We start from the raw sequence: 18,033 nt of genomic DNA, 5'->3' as shown, positions 1-18,033 counted from the left end.
GCAGGCCAAGAGAGCCATCAGCTTTCCCACCAGTTAGCAGTAGTCTATATCCATTTTTCTCCTTATCTCTGTTTCTTCATCTTTGCTCCTGTTTCTTCTCCCACTGTCCTCTTCCCCACAAAACTTTTTGCTTTTTTGCTTTGTTTTCTCTTTCTTTGCTTCATTGTGATTTAGCACAGAGCACTTGATGGTTTCACGTTTTTTTCTGAAAGTCTTTCCTCTCCCTTAAGAAAACCAAAAACAACAACAAAACTCTTAAGCTTTGAAAGCACCCTGCAAAAGCCTGATCCTGTTTATGTTAGGGCAGAACAGGATCCACACTGGTCCTATTGCTGAGGATCATCCTATTGGATTGCAGGTTCGTGGGAGTTTCTAACATAAACACAGCAATTTCACAATACCAGCAGGTGATTTATTTGCTTTACATGCTTATCAATATTGTCTGCAAATCAAGGAACAAGGCGTAATAAATGCTGTGGAAGTGGGGGCTCTATTTGATGTTTTCTCAGCGTTGTGTCTGGAAAAATGGAAGTTAGTGGGTGTTGCTCAGTGAAGTGTGCATTTTAAAGTTACCACAGCGATGCCCATTGTCCTGTCCCTGAATTGCATGATGTCATGTTTCATTTAAGGCTTTTAGTGATGCCGAAGATTGTCGGTGCGCTGGGAAAAAGGCGGTGAGAAAGTTGTGAATCAGGTTTCTGTAAAGCCTTTGTGTTTAGGGTTTTGATAGATAAAAGCTGACTCATGCAATATTTCTGGCGAAGGAGCTGTACAGACTAGTAAGAGCTTCTCATTTTACCTGAGTGCCCAATGAGGTAATTCGGGAACAGCTGAAGGCAGAGCCTGTGCCTCTCCTCTGCTGCACAGGTAGGTTGTGAGTTGTTCGGAGAGGACTGGAAAAATAGAGAGGACTTGTTCATCCTGGGTGCGAGGAGCCAGAGACATTCCTCAGTGGTGAGATACTGTCGCAGAGGATTTTCCCTTGCAATAATGTTCTTGTACATTAGCATGCTTGGTTGTGACAGAGGCTATTCTGCTTTAAATATTGGGGGGGGGGGAGTAGGGAGGGCGGAGGGACAGTAATTTGACAGAGGCACATTAGTTGGTGACTTTTTTCCCCTCATTGCAAGATTTCTAATAAATGGGATTTCTGTTGCTCAAAGTTCAGTTAAAGTACTTGGCAGCATATCGTTCGTGACAGTTCAAACTAGAGATCTAATCCTGCAAATATTATAGCTCTCTAATGTGATTTTGTTCACAGACGCTGTTAGTTTTAGAAATTATATGCATTCATATGCAAAACTTAGTAATAAAACAATCTGCTGACCTTCGCTTGGATGATATTCAGAGCAGAGGGCACAGGGAGTGTATTTAAGATCGTGTTGGGATTCTTGTAGCAAATGTGTTTTAATCTTTCTCAGTCGGGCAGCTGAATAACATTTGAATTTGATACTGAATGTAGAAATTGTTCTAAACAGTCTTGCTTACTTGTATCCACAGTATGAATGCTTCATTTGAAATATGAAAACATCTCAAGGAAAATACAGGAAAGATTTCTTGTAGTCTCATCACTTTTATGTAGCTAAACTTCCAGAGGACGTGAAGCCTGTAATTTCTAGTAATGTTGACTTTGTTGACTTTCTCATATGTTTTGTAGATAACATCTGAGGTGCTCTTTTTCATGCCAGGAGAAAGGCAACAACAATACTAATTATGAATAGAAATGGATTTGTGAGTTTTTAGTCATGAAGTATGTCTTAAAATGTCATGTGCAGTAAACAACTTGGAGGAATAGACACCTATATTTAGACAGGGCTTGGGAATCTTTCTATTTAAATATAAAATTGACTCAAAGCACTTTATCTCTTATTGTATGCTAATGTTTTAGAGTAGCCAAAGCTGCAGAGATAATGGAAAACTATTTATCATTACCATTAATGTAGTTACAGGAAGGAGGTATTTGTTAAAGAAAACCAAGTGATAGAAGAAACGTATGCATTTTTGGTGAGAACTTGTTTATGATTGCACACTGAAAACATGAGCCAAGATAGTTGCTTTGTGTGTGCCTTCAGCGTTACAACTAATATTAGTTGCTTGCTGTGAAATGCGGGGGTTTTTTGCCCTTGCACCAGTGTGGAGTGAGGACGCATTGTTGTTTTAGTTGGGGAGCACTCTGGGGTTGTGCCATGCCAGTGTGTGTATGTGTGTGTGATGGGAGGGAGGAGGAAGAAGGGACGTTTGTAGGGGCTGGGAGGGGGAGAGGCTGACTGAATTCATGCAAAGGCACAAGCAAGAAATGACCTTGTTTGGGGAGCGTGTTTCGTTGTGAGTAGGGACAACTAGTAATTATCCTCATTTCAGTGCTGAACTAACAAGTAATGACTGTTATTCCTTAATTAAAGTATGCAAATTTAAGTTGGGGTTTTCCACCCCCTCACCCCCCACCCCCGAACTGAGTTAAATACCGTTATTCACAGCTCACAAAAGTTCTCAATGTTATTTTGGTTCCTCATTGAAAGGGTTCAGTAAACAAAAGAATGCTGAACAAAAAAAGCAGTGAACCAGGCCAGGCATGGGTCAGGGTGTCCAAGACTTGCTCAGTGTGTGCTTCTACAAGGGTCTGGGGGTACCTACAATTACACACACTGTTTGCAGCCTGAGTTTGGGTGAATGCACCTACCTGCTGGTGCTGCTGCTGCTGCTGAAACTGGGGGCTGGCACGGAGGGGGCTTGTAAATCAGTCCCACAGAGTATGGGAGAAATTAACTTGCTTTTTATAGTAAGTTTGTATCAAAGACAGCAGTTTGTAAGAGGTTACAGGGTTCACCAAGCACCAGGTCAGTTATGATATATAGAGAGCAATCTTGGGGGAGGCTCTTTCTCCTCTCCCCTCACTCTCATTAACTCGCTTGTGAATTTTACATCAGGCAGTTGGTGCATGGTGCGAGAGTTACCATGCAGTAAAAATGCACCAGAGCTCTGAAAAGCCAAATGCAGACCCCAACCAGAGCAAAGAGGATGGGTACGTGGCTGGGGCAATGAACTGGATTCAGCTGCTGCCTTTTCTGATGGACTTGTGACTGCAGAAATAACCTAAAATACTTGCCTTAAAATACAGCAGGGGTAATGCTGCCTAGTCTCAGAGGTGTTTGTGAAGATAAACCTGTGAAGCCTTGGAAGTTTCACAGATCCTGTGTTACTGGGAAGGGCTATGGGTTTTGTAACAGCTGCCTGTAGCCGAGGCAGATATTGAGGACTGGACAGAGCCAGGGCTGGTCGCCAAGCCCTGACTTCCATGGGCAGAGTGCAAAGTGTTGGTAGAGGACTCGCCAGCTGACGAAAGGAAGCTGCTTCCTGGTTTTGTGCCATACTGACATCCCCAGCCCTGTGCATCCTGCCTTTCTGCTGGGTTCATCAGCCTCACTGCTGCTTTGCAGAAGCACTGCCATCTGTGTGGACTCCAAGAAATATGTTTCACTGGCAGGAGAGACAGTGGGTAAAACTTCGGCAAAAACTCTCCACAGAGAAGCCAAATAACCAGTTTACATCTGGTTAAAGAAGGAGTAAGAATGAAGTAAAAAATAGCTTTTGAGGCTAGCAATCAAGATGAGGCTTTGAGGACAAAACAGACCAAAGTTTTCAAGCAGCCATAGTTTGCTTGGTGTAATCTATGTAAAAACATACAGGAACAGACATTTGTGTAAAAAATGGAGGAACTTGAGTTGTGTTATATGCAATTAATTAGCCATGCCTGGCAGGTGCCTGGGGTTCACTAAGGTCAATGAGAATACAGGTGTTAAAGAGCAAGCTTATTTTAACTATTACAACTAATCTTTGTTGGGTTTTTTTAGTAAGCAGTGACATTGCCATTAAACAAGAAAATAAGGGGTTTCATTTGTTTTATTTTTCCAAGACATGTAAAGATGTCCCAATGCTTCTGGCTACAAGTATGTCTTATGAAAAAACTGCGTATAACATTTTTTTCTGACTTCAGTTTAATTGATCTGAACTGTGTTTTGTTTGGCTTTTGTATTAATGAACCTGGCAATGTTTGTGAAGCAAATACTACATATCAATGCCTTCAGGTTATCTGAGAGGCAGACTGCATATCAGTGAAATGGGAAGAAAAGAGCATGGAGTAATGGAATGTCACAGGAACCCTTTATTTCCCCCCCTAAATGTGGCTAATCAGGTGTTTCTTTGTGATGTAATTTTAGTAAAATATCTTGGAGTGAGTTAGTGGAAGGGTATCCCTGTTATCTTGTTTATCCTGTGCATTTTTCAAGGGGGTTTACATCTGCACAGCAACATTGTGCTTTCTAACTGAACATGAAAAATGATCCAAAGCTGATAACAAAAATACATTCTTCCTTATCAAAAATGCATGCTTTCTTATCACAAGCAATAGAAAGGCAAACATCTTTGTCCATACCCATTTAGAAACAAGAAAACTTCACTGCATTCTCCAGTTTTAAGTATTTTGCTGATTTATTGCTTTATATTTTATTTTGGAGTTTTACATCATGTAATTTATTAAAGAATGGTAAGAAAATATGCTTTTATGCTGCAAAACCAGAAGAACCTGGCGCAAAGAAAGGCTAAAGATTTTCAGACTTCAAGGTAAAACTAGGGATACAGAGGTGCCAAATTAGATTTTTAATCTAATGGCCCATTTCTGACCCATGTAATGAGCAAGTTACTCTCAGTGTAATTCCTTGTGTTACCTTGAGGGCAATACTTCCCTTTAACAGAAAGCTAATACTATCATCACTGAAATAGCAGTATTAATTACTCATGTACAAACAAAATCTTATGCATTCAGCATAGTCAAATCAAACACTTTTTTTGTTGTTTGCTTTGGATTTATATTGAAAAATGAGAAAGCGGCTTTCTGCTTTGAATGAAATTTTCCCCCATCCTGACCAACTGCAGCAGGAGCAGGGGCCAGGAGGTTTCTGCCTGTAATTGCGTAGCAAGTCTGCCTCGGGTTAAGAAGGGCCACCTTAAAGGTTGGGCGGGTTCAATTTGCAGCTTACTGGCTTTATGATTTCTTTACCGAAACTGCTGTCTGGAACTGTAATTGCCAGTATGACTTTTAAAAAATGAGGTTGTCGCTGGAGTAAAATAAGGACTAAGCTACCTCTGTGTGGGTAGTTTCAGGATTGCTTTTCTTCCTAAATTGTCCCAAGTTTCCCTTTTTCATGGGACAGACATTCGAAATTCTTTGAGTTGTTTGAGGCAAGATGTTTTGGGTGGACACTTCTTACCGAAATGAGACCTTGAAGTATTGAATTTACCTGCAGCTGCTTTTGCACATTCCCATAGTGCATCACACACAACTTGGCCAGAAAGAAATCTGCATTGCGTCAGGGACAGTGTCCTGTAGGGCATTTTGGCAATGAAAAGGAAGTAGAACTGAAATGCCGACAGGAAGACAGACATCTTATTTTGTTGTTGCACTGATCTGATAAACAGCTTTGGGTCAGTTCAGCAGGGGGTAATATTTTGGCTTAAGCTGAACAGTTTTAGAATGACTTATTTTCCCAGTAGAAAATACTGGCAGCACTTCTTCCTGCGGGAACTCTTTTTTCAGAAACTACATTATTTTCATTGGGAAATCATTCCAGTTTTAGTGTTTTTCTACAAGCCACAGAGCTGGTAATTGATAACTGCTTTTAGGTTTTGTTTAACTGTTGGCCTTACAGTATTTAAAATGAAAGACACTGTCTGGTAGCACTGTGAGATTCCAGAGTTTTCCAAAGCCTCCAAACCGGGGTTAATGCTCAGTTTGGAGATAGCAGGGACTGCTCCTGACAGATGTTTTTTTTCTTAACCTTGGGGAAAAATCTTTGAGTCTTATTTGTCTCCTGTGCTGAGCCTGTGCAGTGCATGCACTAGCACTGAGCCCAGCACGCTGGCACAAGAAGGACATGTCAGAGACATTTATGTGAGCAGGCAGTATGTAGTGCCTGTGTTGTAGCCCACAGTGGGAGATCCCCACCACCTAAAAAGCATTAGAGCCACAGTGGCCCCCAAATTGCATTATTCTGGTTGCCTTTAAGTTAAAATAGGGTTGTGGCAGTTTTTATGCAAAAAGCTTTAAAAGTATCTGTTGTCAAATTTCATGTTATGTGGAGCAACGACAGTAAATCCCCATCTTCTGTTTATTTTTTAGATGACTTCCACTTACCTCTTGATGATTTACCAGCTGTGACGGAGGCTCTTGATGCCAAGACAAAAGAGGAAGATTTGCACAAGGAGAACAGACCTTTCCACTACTGTGAAAAAAAAACCATGGACCTGTCAGACAGTGACCGTCCCGTCAGCTTTAGTTCCACTTCCTCCTCTGCTTCTTCCAGGGACAGCCACTGCTCCTTTGGAAGCAGAATGACCTTGGTTTCAAACAGCCACTTGGGCTTGTTCAACCAGGATAAAGAAACAGGTGCCATCAAGCTAGAACTGGTCCCAGCCAGGCGATTTTCCAGCAACAAACCACGCAAAAACTCTGCAGAGCAAGAGGATCCTGAAGAAAGCCTTGAAAAAAGGCTAAGCATGCCAAGGAAAGCAGAACCAAAAGGAGCGAGCAAAAACTGTGCAATGTCCCTGGTCACAGAGCCCACCAGTCCCAAGCTTCTCTACGTAGACAGAGTTGTCCAGGAGATTCTGGAGACAGAAAGGATGTATGTGCAGGATCTAAAAAGCATTGTCAAGGTAGGAGTCTTGGTTAGGATGGTGTTAAATGTTCCAGATTGCTATTTTTCACATTCCTTGAATTCACAGCAGGAAAGATGGACCTGACAATGGATTTGGCACTTGCTGGTCTTTATAAATAATTGTAACATCATTGTTCTTGTGTGTTTCTAGTTTTTAATTGATTAGATTTATCTAAGCTGTTCCTGAATAACAAAATAAAAAAACCAACCATCCTACATTTGACAGCAGTAGTGAGCAAAGAGTGTTAAACTCTGCAATAACATTTATTTACAAAAAAACCCCCGTAGTGTTCTCTTTCCTAGAATGTATAGCAAGAAGCAAACAGCAGACATCTTGTTTGCCCATTTAAATGCTTCATTTGAAGGGTCTCACTCCATTGGTTCTTTCCACCTCACCCCAGTTCTAGCTCTGCAAATTCTTTCCTGCCTTTTTCTCCCTCCCTTTCATGCAGCTCACAGCTGCTGTCTGTTCACTCCATGTCCGTGGCCTGTAGTATTGGATATGGCATGTGTATTTGCTGACAAATACTATTGTTTGTTATATGAAGAAATTATGTTTTCTTTATTAGTATCACCAATTCAGAATTACTATTAAATGTATGTAGCATTTATTAGCAGCAATGAGATTTTAGTCCAACCACCCCACCTAACAGTATCTTCCATTTCTCCTTTCTGGTACAGGGAAAAATATGGATGAGTCCTTCTGTGGATTGTTCTTCTTACTCCATGTACTTGTAACTGTGCCATCAGTGTCATGTTCTTTTGTGTTTTTGAAGATGACAGTTAAGTCCCTTGTCTAGTGTTTGTAGTCTACGTACTTAACCCACAAAGAAGGATTTCTTTGGTGGCACAAGTTTAATGTGCTGCTTATAGAATATATACCTTTAGGTAGCTGTATGAGGTTGCCTGCAAAAGGAAATATCAGTCAGCTGGAGACGATCTATCCACCTGTAGTTCCAGCCTGCCTGGTCCCCCAAGCAATGAGCAGGAAGAAGTGTTCAGGCTTTGATAACAAAAATGCATGTTGTGGTGAAACACAACCACCCCATCCCCCAAAGTTCTCACAAAGAAGGCTATTTCTGAAAGACTTCACTGGTTTCTATAGATGATGCTGTTTCACTACATTCCACTGTTCCACTGTTTCATTTTGGAGTGTTTAAGGTTGTCATATAATACAGAAGCAAGCCAGCTTCCGAGCATAGTCACTGCTCGCTAGGCATGACCTCCACTATTTTGGAAATTTTAGCCCTCACTCATCCTCCTATGCAGTAAACTGAACAACTTGAGAACCTGGAAACTATTATTAATACCTAGAAACAGATTTTCCATTTACAATGAGGAAGGCCAATAAATGCTTGCTAGAAATAACTTAGGCATCACTACAGTACTTGTAGATTAAATGAGGCAAAACGCACTTGAAGTTATGAAAGAACTGCAGGAATTTACTTGTGAAATGCTCAAGTGTATTTCATGCAGCAACTAGTAAATAATGAATCTTGAAAGCTTGGTGTGGCACTAGGCAGCCTATTTGAGAGATGGAGTGGTTGACAGTGGGGCTTTTCTCAGGTAGGTGTTGAAGATCCAAAGGCTTCAAAGGAGCTCCTTCCCAGATGGTGAGGACAGTGAGGAACCAGCTACTTCAGCCTGTGCAGCATGTTTTTTGCTTGGCTTCAGGGAAGGGAGGTGTGACTGGAAGCACATTAGAGAGGAGCCCATTTTATATGTTTCTTAGGATTGTTTTCTCTACAAATTACCTTCGCAGTACTGCAGTGATTTACCTAACCAAGGGTGGGGGTTATGAGAAGGATGGAAAGACTCCACACACAGCTGTAGCAGTGGTGTAGCCTTATGGGATTTGATTATCTGGGCCTCTATGACTTGAGGCCATTTAGTTTGGCAGCCAGATGACTGGTGCTGAGCCAAATTAAGATGAAGGGAAGCAGCTTGATCTGTCTTATTTTCCAGATAAACATGGGTCAGATTTTGGCAGCTGGTTAGGAAATGGGATGAGAATGGGAAAAGGGGAACTGGGGAAAGGTCAAAGGACAACTGCTGCTCCAGAAGTGTGTGGGAACTGAGGAGATACATGAAGACGAGAACTGGTGGAGGAAAGCATAAGCAAATGAACCAGAGAGAGAAAATCATTAGAGGGAAAACAATAAGAGGAAATGAGAGAAAACCCAGGAAGTGGAAAGTTAAAGGGAGTATGAAATTGATTGGAACTGGAGCTCTCTAGCGAGTTTTGCATTTGACTGCAATGCAGCGGCTTATGTACTCCCTACTAAAAATAGTAGGGAGGTGGGTTTGTTTTGTTTTGGGGAGGGTTTTTTTATTGGTGAAGGGAGTGAGGAAGGAAGAGCAACAAAGCAACCCAGGTACAAAGCACCTAAAGCTGAAGAGATGTCATAAGAACAAAAAGGGAGAAATTAATAGGTACTATTTTAATCACTCTCTACCCCCAGCTGAGAAGTGTCAGTACAGATCTAGTCTATTGCTTTTTTGCCCCTAGCAGTGGGGATTTGCTGATGCTGCCTTCTCTGCAGACAACGGAGAAGAACACATTCTCCTTGTTTTCAGCACTCTGAAACAGGTTCTAGAGCTAGAACTGAGAGGGTGTCAAAACTCACGTCCATGAATCCACTCTAAATTTCTGGTGTAAAGCAAAGCATGTTTGCCTGTGATGCACAGTCAAGCTTTTTGGGAGAATTGGGGGGATATTGTTTGTTCATTTTTCTTTTGGGGGGATTTTTTTTTTTAGTTTATTTTTATTTTCTATGGGGGTTTTTTGTTGTTTTTGTTTTTTAATATATGCACACTCTTTCCCATCATCCAGATCATTAATGAATAAACCAGGACTGGATCCATTATTAATCCTGGTGGTATGCCACTAGTTACTTGCCTCCAACTAGACTTTTGTGCCTTTGATCACACCCTCAGGACCTGTCTGTTCAGCCAGTTTTCAACCCACCTCGCTGTTTACTTATCCAAACCATTCTTCATCAGCTTGTCTATGAAGATCTTATGGGAGTCAAAAGCCTTGCTGAAGTCAAGGTAGACAATATCCACTGCTCTCCACTCATCCACCAAGCCAGTCATTTCATTGCAGGAGGTTATCAGGCTATCAACTTCCCAAATTCCCCTTGGTGAATCCATGCTCACTATGCTTGATTACCTGCTTGTCTTTTGTGGGCCTGGAACTGGTTTCCAGGATTAGCTGTAGACAAATGTGAAGAACATACACAGCTGTACGCAAATGACCCAGCAACATGGATGGTGTGAAATTGCACATAGGATCCTGGTACTATTCATCTTATCCAAAGTCAGCTCATTAAAAGTTAGCCTAGCATAGTATTTTGGGCAGTGTCCTTTCAGCTTGTGTTATCCTTGGAACATGTAGAGTTATCATGCGTGACATAAAGGACTATGGAGTGAATGGGGGAAAACAAGATTTCTCCCTTTTTGATGCCTCTATTGACCTAATGCTGTTAGGGCATTAATAAGTAAACAAAAATAAACTAAGGCATAACTTATAATGCCTTTTGACTATCTGGGTGGTCTTTGTTCTTAACAGTGCCAAGTTGGTAGACAGAGGTAGAAATCAGCTTCTGGGATATGGTTAATATGATCTTTAAGTGATACTGGAGACCTGCTGAGGTTCTCCAGCTTTCTTTTTAATTGCTGATAAGAAGTATTTAATGGGCTTAGGATGAGTGAGAGGAGGCTGTACAGGCACTATTTAGCTCCTTTTGCCTAAGGTTATCTTTAAAAACAACTGCTTTTCTAGCCAGTACAGCCACTTTTTCTGTGACCTGGAAGAACAGCTGAATTATGATTGTTTTGAGGCATGATGCTGTGATTCTTGCTCAGGCAAGCATTGTAACAAAGAGCGAACTTTTCCATTGTTTGGTATGTTTTATCAGATGATCTGTTAAGCATAATTAAAAATTTGAATTAGTACAGCTTGAAGCGTGTTTTGGGCAAGTTTGTGATGAGGAATCGGATACCTCTGCTTCCTGTTTGTGTCATACTGACAGGTGTACTGGCCAGGACAGAACCTGCAGACCTTCTCCTCTTCAAGAGCTAGCCTGGCTTCTTCAAGTAGTAATTTAGTTAGAATTGGCATGAACTTCAATTAGAGTCACTTACTGAAGTAACTTTTTGGGTTTTTTCCCTGAGTTTATACTAAAAATATGTTTTTATATTGTGGTTCATAGCAGTCAGAAGCCCTTATTCATAAATTGTACAAATGCTCGTAAGTGTAGAAAAAGACATCCGCATTTGTGTTTTAGCTTTACAAAATGAAGGAATAATGCAAATGCACTGTTATAGTGCATGCATCTGTCATGTTACATTACACAGACTCTTATAGTGGTATTAGCCCATTGAGAACATCTAGATCACTGTGTGAATCTCAGCTGTTTGATATAAGAACTCCTATCAGTAAAATAATACCAGTAAAAAGTCATGGGCATATACAGTAACTAGGAGGAAGTGAAGCATGTGTTGTCAGTGTATTTCACAAATATTTGATGCAAACAGAGGCTGAACTTCAGGAATCTTGAACTCCATCTGAAATCTGGGTGACTTGTTTTACATGAACGAGTTCCTCTACCCTTTCACTCCAAATGTGACATTTTTTTAAACCATCCCTACTGACTAGTTGAAGTTTCTGTACTGTCTCCTCTCCAGAACTTTTGACCCTAGCCTTTTTATATTTAAGGCTCCTCATTCAAGCCTTTTTACCCAGAAAGTCCCATTTTCCTCTGCACAATCTTGTGCCTACAGTCTCCTTGCCCATCTATCCTAAGTCTTCTCTCAGTAAATCCCATCCTCTCATTCCCTGTCAGTCCATATTGTCTCATTTCCTCACTTTTAGTCTTTCTCATGTTCTTTGTCTCTGTTGGCTCCAGATCTCTCTCCATAGTTCTCATTGCCATTCATAATTTTTCTGGCCTCTTAAGTTGTGCTAACATTCAGTCTCCATCTTCTGGTGTCCATCAACCTTTGTTCCCACTTTTTCCTTCCCATCTTTCTTTCTGTAGGATTCCTTTGTGTCTCCTCTGTCCTGGAACTGCACAGCATACTTCATACTGCGTAAGGTCTGCAGAGGATCACTGAGACTCAGGAGCTATCTTTTCCCTGCTCTTGCTTCAGAAGAGCAGATCTTAACCCCTGTAATTGGCAGCATCTGAGAATAGTGATTGTTGTTAAAGACCTTGTGAAGCCTGACCTGAAACATGCAAAGGACCATTGCTAAAAGTTGCTGTTGAGGCTATGTGCGTTTGAGGAGTTTCTTCTCCCCCTCATATGGTCAAATATGGGCACACTTGCACAAAACCAGCAAAGACTCAGAAACAAAGTCTCCATTATGCTTCTATGTGCTACTGCCCCTCCTGGGGGGTATGGTTCCTGTCCCTGCTAGTCAGCCTGGGAGTGCTTCTCTTCTCAGGTGGAAAGGTCACTAAAATTTTTCAACATAAGCAAAAAAGGGCATTCTTTCTCAAAAAGGCCCAGGGGAATGCTTATGTTGAAATCTTCTAAAACAACTCAACAGGGAGGCGGGTTTCTGGAATGGAAAGCTTCATCCAAGGCGAGCATGTCTGTCAAAGTTATATACTCCTTGGGGGGGGGGAAGGGGAAACCTTGCAAGGGGAAATATTGGACATTTGCAGTAGATACGTTTTGTGACACCTATGATTAAGGGAAGCCCTTCTGAGAGGAAGTCAGTATCGGAGTTTTATTGTTCCCGGTTTCCTGCCTTCTGGTGCTGTGTTAGAGGATGTCCCTGTCTATGTTTTAGGCAATTAGTTAAAAAGACAGTTCTGAAGACTGCAGTGTGTGTGCATTGTCAGTACTTGCGATATGTTAGTAAAAGCACAGCTGTTAGTGCACTGGGTTGCTGGATAGCATAACTCTCAGAGAAATTTAATTCATCCTAGATTCAGAAGATGGGAATCTTGATGTAGCTAAGGCACCCCATGATGTTTGTTCCCACATTATACTTAACTTCTGTTTTCAACCTTTTTTTTTATGGTGCTAGCCTAGATGCCTGAGGAAGGTACCATTAAATTGATGGCATAAGTTGCAAGTGAATACGTTACTCTGCAAGAGTACTTCTGTTTCACGGTACAGTATTCTGGCACCCACCAAAAATAAATTGTTTAATTAGTAGAGCTGCTCTTTTTGCGTATTTTGTAGATGAGAAACTTTATAGAGTGCTTCAAAAGAAAGTTTATTGAATGTTACTGAGAAGTTAACTGCAACATATGAGGATGTACCAATCCCTCTTGTAAAAGAATCCAGGATTTTATGGCACTGCTGTAATCATCAGGCTGTAATGATGGTATTCTTCTGAGGTTTTTCATCACTTTTATTTCACTCAGTATAGGGAGCAGTGATGTGTGGTCTCGTAATTAGTATTTTTCTTCAGTGCATTAAGGCCAGAAGTTAGTGTACTATATCAGTGGCTTTAAAGCTATGGAGCAATACCTCCACTTCATGTACAGGTACTGCAGTTTTGCAAGTCTAGTCTGTCTGACAAAGACTGCTGACATACTTAATTTATTTGTCTTCAATCTTCAGCACAAAAGAGAGAACACAGGTGATGGATGCATGATTTTTATACACTTTGCTTTTAATTTCCTCATTAACAGAGTGATGATTTAGAAACAGGCCCCCTCTGGAGCCAGCTGCAGAGCCTATCATACAGAGAGAAAAGGTATCAAGTTCAGATTTAAAGCTAAATAGCGATATTCAGAGTGAGGGTCATTCTTCCTTCTTCAAAAATTGTCTTGCTATGACTTTAAAAAGCATTTAACAATAGATTAGCACAAATGTTACCCTTTCTGACTAGGGATTGATCCTTAAGCTTATAGAAAATTTCGATGAGCAATTTAAATTACCTGCAAAACAAATACTATGGTCATGGCAGTGATAAGTTTAACTGAGCTTAGTATTTGTTATACTTTTGAGCTGATGAACTTTCTCACTGCTTGTTTTATTCATCCATGAATGAAGAGCTGTGTCAAATCCTGATTGACCTCCTTAGGGACATGATAGCTAAAAAAAATTGTGCTTGCGGATCTCAGGACATATCTAAGAAGCCTTCTTGAAGACTGTGAAGTTTAAACAGAGTTACAGCAGTATAAATTGGAGCAGGAAAATGTTTCACTTGAAAAACTCATAATAAATTTGCAAGTGGCTGTACTGGAGAATGTCAGTGTTTTGTTTCTGGAGTTGCTGTTCGAAAATCAGGACTATAATCTGCAGTGAAGGCTGTTGAGAGGTGAGGTATGTAGGAACACCAGTAGGTATGTTACCGAACAGATGTAAACAGCTGTTCTGGTTACCCTTAAAGAAATACCTAAAGTCAATCAGACTTCTTTCTTCTGATGCAGTAGCACTACTCAGTTTTCCCTGAAGACTTCTTGTTTCCTGGATGTGAGCCATACGAAACATCCTACAGCATCCTAAAGTGATGGAAGTGTATACAAGCTGTTCCTGTTTGTGTCTTAAATAGTTTTAGATGAGGTTGTTTCTGAAATTCCATGATCTTAAACAAAAATATTTTGCCAGCTATGTAAGCTTTAAGCTTCTGATCATAAGTACCCTTTAATGAAACCAAAACAAAAGCAGAAACAAAACACAAACCTTGTTTTTCTGAGCATATGAGAAGGATTCTGGGCTTTGAAAAAAAAGATGTTTTGTAGCTGTACAGTAGGAATATATTGTGTTATGAACAACCAGAAGTAACCTAACAAACTACATATGTGGTGAAAGACAACTGCTTATGTTATGGCATGAGCAGGGAGCTGTTTGTAAACTAACCTCACAGGAAATGTGCAAAGCCAGGGTTAAATATACTGATGTATGTTTTTTCTTATCTGCATGATCACTACTTAGGTCATATTTCTGCTGGTAACCTTCGTAAATTTCTTTCAGCACATTTCCAAATAGTTGAAAGGCATGGAATAAAATGTCATCATTGCCTTGTGTTTCCTCCACCTGTACTTTGCATCCAGTTCTTAGCTTACAGCTAGATTGTAGGAACTTGTTGGAACAGGGACTGTCTTTGTTAGGCAATTGTAGAGCTTCACCCTATGGCTGTGACTGCATACATTAAGACAGCACAAATATATAGCCATAACTTGGTGTGTGTTTTAAGGTCAGCTCTGTGTTTGGACAGCACAAAAGGGTGAGTTATACTGCAGTGATAAATAAGCTGTCTATAAATGTACAGTGAGCTTTTCTCAAGCTCTGGGTGGGAGAGAAGCAGCAGGGAGGGCTGCTGCTTTTCCAGGGAGCTCCAAAATTGCTGAAAAGCCTGGCTGTCGCTGCTTTTGTCCTTCCTTTTCTTGCAGCAGAGTATAAATCATTCACCCGTGCTGTTTGCAACCTCTACCCACTTTCTAAATGTGAATGAATACAGATAAAGGGGTGAAAGTTAATCTTCTGTTCCAGAAAGCTTTATTCTTTTGGGAAGAGGGAGGCAAAGGGAAGATGTAGTTAAATGCAGAGTGTGCCATTAAAGAGCACTGATGATGAGCAGTGGCTCCAGGAATGAAACTGCTCCCATGCCTGTACTGAAGCTGGAGGGGAAGGTTGTGTCTCTGGTTAGTGGGGATGTTAGAGCCCTTTTGGAGTTCAGAAAGTAACAAAAGAGAAAACTGTTCACGTCTGCTCTCTGGCTTGCTGTTAGTCACTGGCAGCAGATGAGGAGCTCTACAGGGCAGACCAGCGGCTCTGGGAAAGCAGCACATTTATAGGGGGTGGACAGCAAAACTGGGAGGAATAGGTCTGAAGGCTGAGAGGCAGGAGAGAGAAAGTGCAGCTTATTGCTGTGAAATTTTTGGTAAATATTTAAATGTTTTAAGATGATGATACATTTATTTACTTATTTATTTTCAGAATTATTAGGATTTCTGCAAAGAAATTTCAAAATTTGGAGGTTATAATCTTAAAGCCAAATTTCCGCATATCCAGTCGGACCATTGTTTCTGAAATTTTATTTGCTTATTACAGCCATTTCCATTTTGGTCCATGGAAATACTTGACCATTTTAAAATTTGTTGTGTCATTGTTATTAAATATTACTTGTTAGTGACCAGTGTTCTTTTAGTACTCCATGACCTTTACACCTGAAGGCTTGACAAACTACATAGCAGTCTCTCTCTCTTTTCCGCTCTCACCACTCCCACAGATTAAGGTGTGGAGGTAGCTGCTATTTTTTGTGGTTTCATGAGAAGACCATTTTGCAAACAAGACACTTCTAAAAAGATTTTACTTGCAAAACACCCACTACTATAAGCTACCGTTTTATTGTTTTTCGTATATTAATAATAAAAGGCATCCATAAGTCTCTGGGAATCAAGTGGTTAATAAGGTTAAGATAAATGTGTGTTTAGGATGTGTGCAGATTTTCTCCATTATGCTGGGTTTGCATTTCTATTCTTTGGAAAACAGACTCTTTCAGCTTCCCTTCTTGTGTTCTAATTGTCTTCTAGAATGTCTCATTTAACTTGTAAGCGTATCAGGATACCCTTTAAAAAATGTTAACATTCATTTGCCTTACAAATTGGGAAAGTTTATTTAACAAGGCAAGGGTCTACAGCACAAGACTCGGGTTCCTTTCCTAGCTGATTCACAAATTCAAAGGCTAAATACACTTTCAGAGTTCTCTGTGCTTTGTCTGACTGTGGTTCTGTAAAGTTATAATCAGACCAACTGAGATGTGTTATGAGAACTAGTTTATAGATGTTCTGATGAACTTTGAGATTATTTTCTTTTTAATTTATAATAATTGAACATTTTAAGCTGGTACTTTTTGAAAAAGCTTGAGGTTATTGAATGATGATGATAGTTGATACCGATGATGATAATTGACACCGATGATGTCAAGCGTCAGTTGCAGGTTTAGATTTAGAAATCTTTAGAGCACTTATCATCTGCCTAGCAACCTCAAACTATTTGACATCCCAATTACTGTTTAATATTTTCATTTGGCTGTCCCCGTCACTGTCATTTATTTCTTCTGTGTTTCCTCTTTAGGAAGTCTGTTAGATGGGGGCCTCACATAGCTCTTTAATGAAATGTCAGTAAACTACTGACAGCATTTGTTATCATCCCATGATTTCTATCTACTATCTGAATTTGTCTCTTACTGCACCTCTGAGCAGCCATTCTGAGTCTGCATGCCAGTTTCTGGGAAAAGTTCCTGTAGCTGTGATTTAGCAGTGGGTGCTGGCTGATATCTAAAGATAGTGGGAGGTAGTTTTAATTGGTGGGTTACAACTGTGATAAGTTATTGTGCTGAAGTGTCTAAGTGGGGATACATGTCAGTTTCTGTCCCCAGTCATTTATTCATATCTTTATGATGTCTTTACATGTCTTTACAGATGATGGACAATTTAGGGGACTTGTCTGTGTACAATCCATGAATCCCAATTTCAGCTTATGAGTGCTTTTAGTGCATCTGTATCAAATTGCAGTTTGATTTAATTGACAGCCTGCCTTCTATGGTGTCTTTTTAAGATGGAATATTTTAGCAGTTGAGCAGGGGAATAGTCTTGAACTTTGATTGTGTTTCATTAAAGCAAAAATTCACTTCCACAAAGAAGACAAAAATTCAAGGAAACACTCCATCCAAGCAGGCTGGCCATTCAACACTGGATCAGGTGCTGGCAGGCTTTTGGCCCTCTAGAAAGATGCAGCGTTCCTTCTAAAATGGCTCAAGGGACACAGAGAACACAAGAAGAAAGCAGACAATTTCTTGGGGCAAAAGAAAAGGCCATAAAACCCTTTGCACAGTTGGAGTAGGCACTGCAGGACATGTGCCTCCTTCCACCCCAGTCCTAGGAGGGAGTTGTGGAGGCAGTGCTGGAAGCTGACATGGGGATCCTCTCACATTGGGGCAGGGGTGAGAGGGCATGCAGGGCTTCCTTTAGAGGTTCAGGCTCTAAAGCAGTGAGGGGGAACCCACAGCTGCAGAAAGCTGTGCTGCTACCTCCCAGCCATGCATAGTGGCAAGGCTCTTGTCTTGCCCCTCAGACGAGGGACCCTCTGGATGAACTCAGTGCAACAGCCCAGGGAGCTTGAGGGACCTGTCCCTGACAAAGTTTTCCAGGGCAAAATCTTCAGTTCAGTTCCTGGGAGTAGCTATGCTCTAACAGCTTGAATTTCTGTCACAAGATCTCCTGACTGTTATGTTGTTGACATTGATGTGCCCTAGAAATTTCTGACTTTGTATACAACCCCACCTGTGCTCATGACTACATGGGCACAACTATTCAAAGGCAGCCTAAACCAAACAAAGCGTGTGTTT

The 18,033-nt window shown here is 40.8% G+C and overlaps 1 protein-coding gene across 6 annotated transcripts in view; it reads left to right on the top strand.

Annotated features, from left to right (window-relative positions):
* Window positions 1-18,033, top strand: part of PLEKHG1 (pleckstrin homology and RhoGEF domain containing G1) — a 132,029-nt gene that overhangs the window by 74,858 nt on the left and 39,138 nt on the right. For all 6 annotated transcript variants that reach the window (XM_030499593.1, XM_030499596.1, XM_030499598.1 and 3 more), the window contains one exon: window positions 6,176-6,711. In XM_030499593.1, the coding sequence (XP_030355453.1) occupies window positions 6,176-6,711 (536 nt within the window). The remainder of the gene's footprint in view (window positions 1-6,175; window positions 6,712-18,033) is intronic.

Source organism: Strigops habroptila, chromosome 10 (assembly GCF_004027225.2).
Source record: "Strigops habroptila isolate Jane chromosome 10, bStrHab1.2.pri, whole genome shotgun sequence".
In the NCBI taxonomy this organism is placed as follows: Eukaryota; Metazoa; Chordata; class Aves; order Psittaciformes; family Psittacidae; genus Strigops; species Strigops habroptila.
This window is presented reverse-complemented; position numbering and strand designations above follow the sequence as displayed.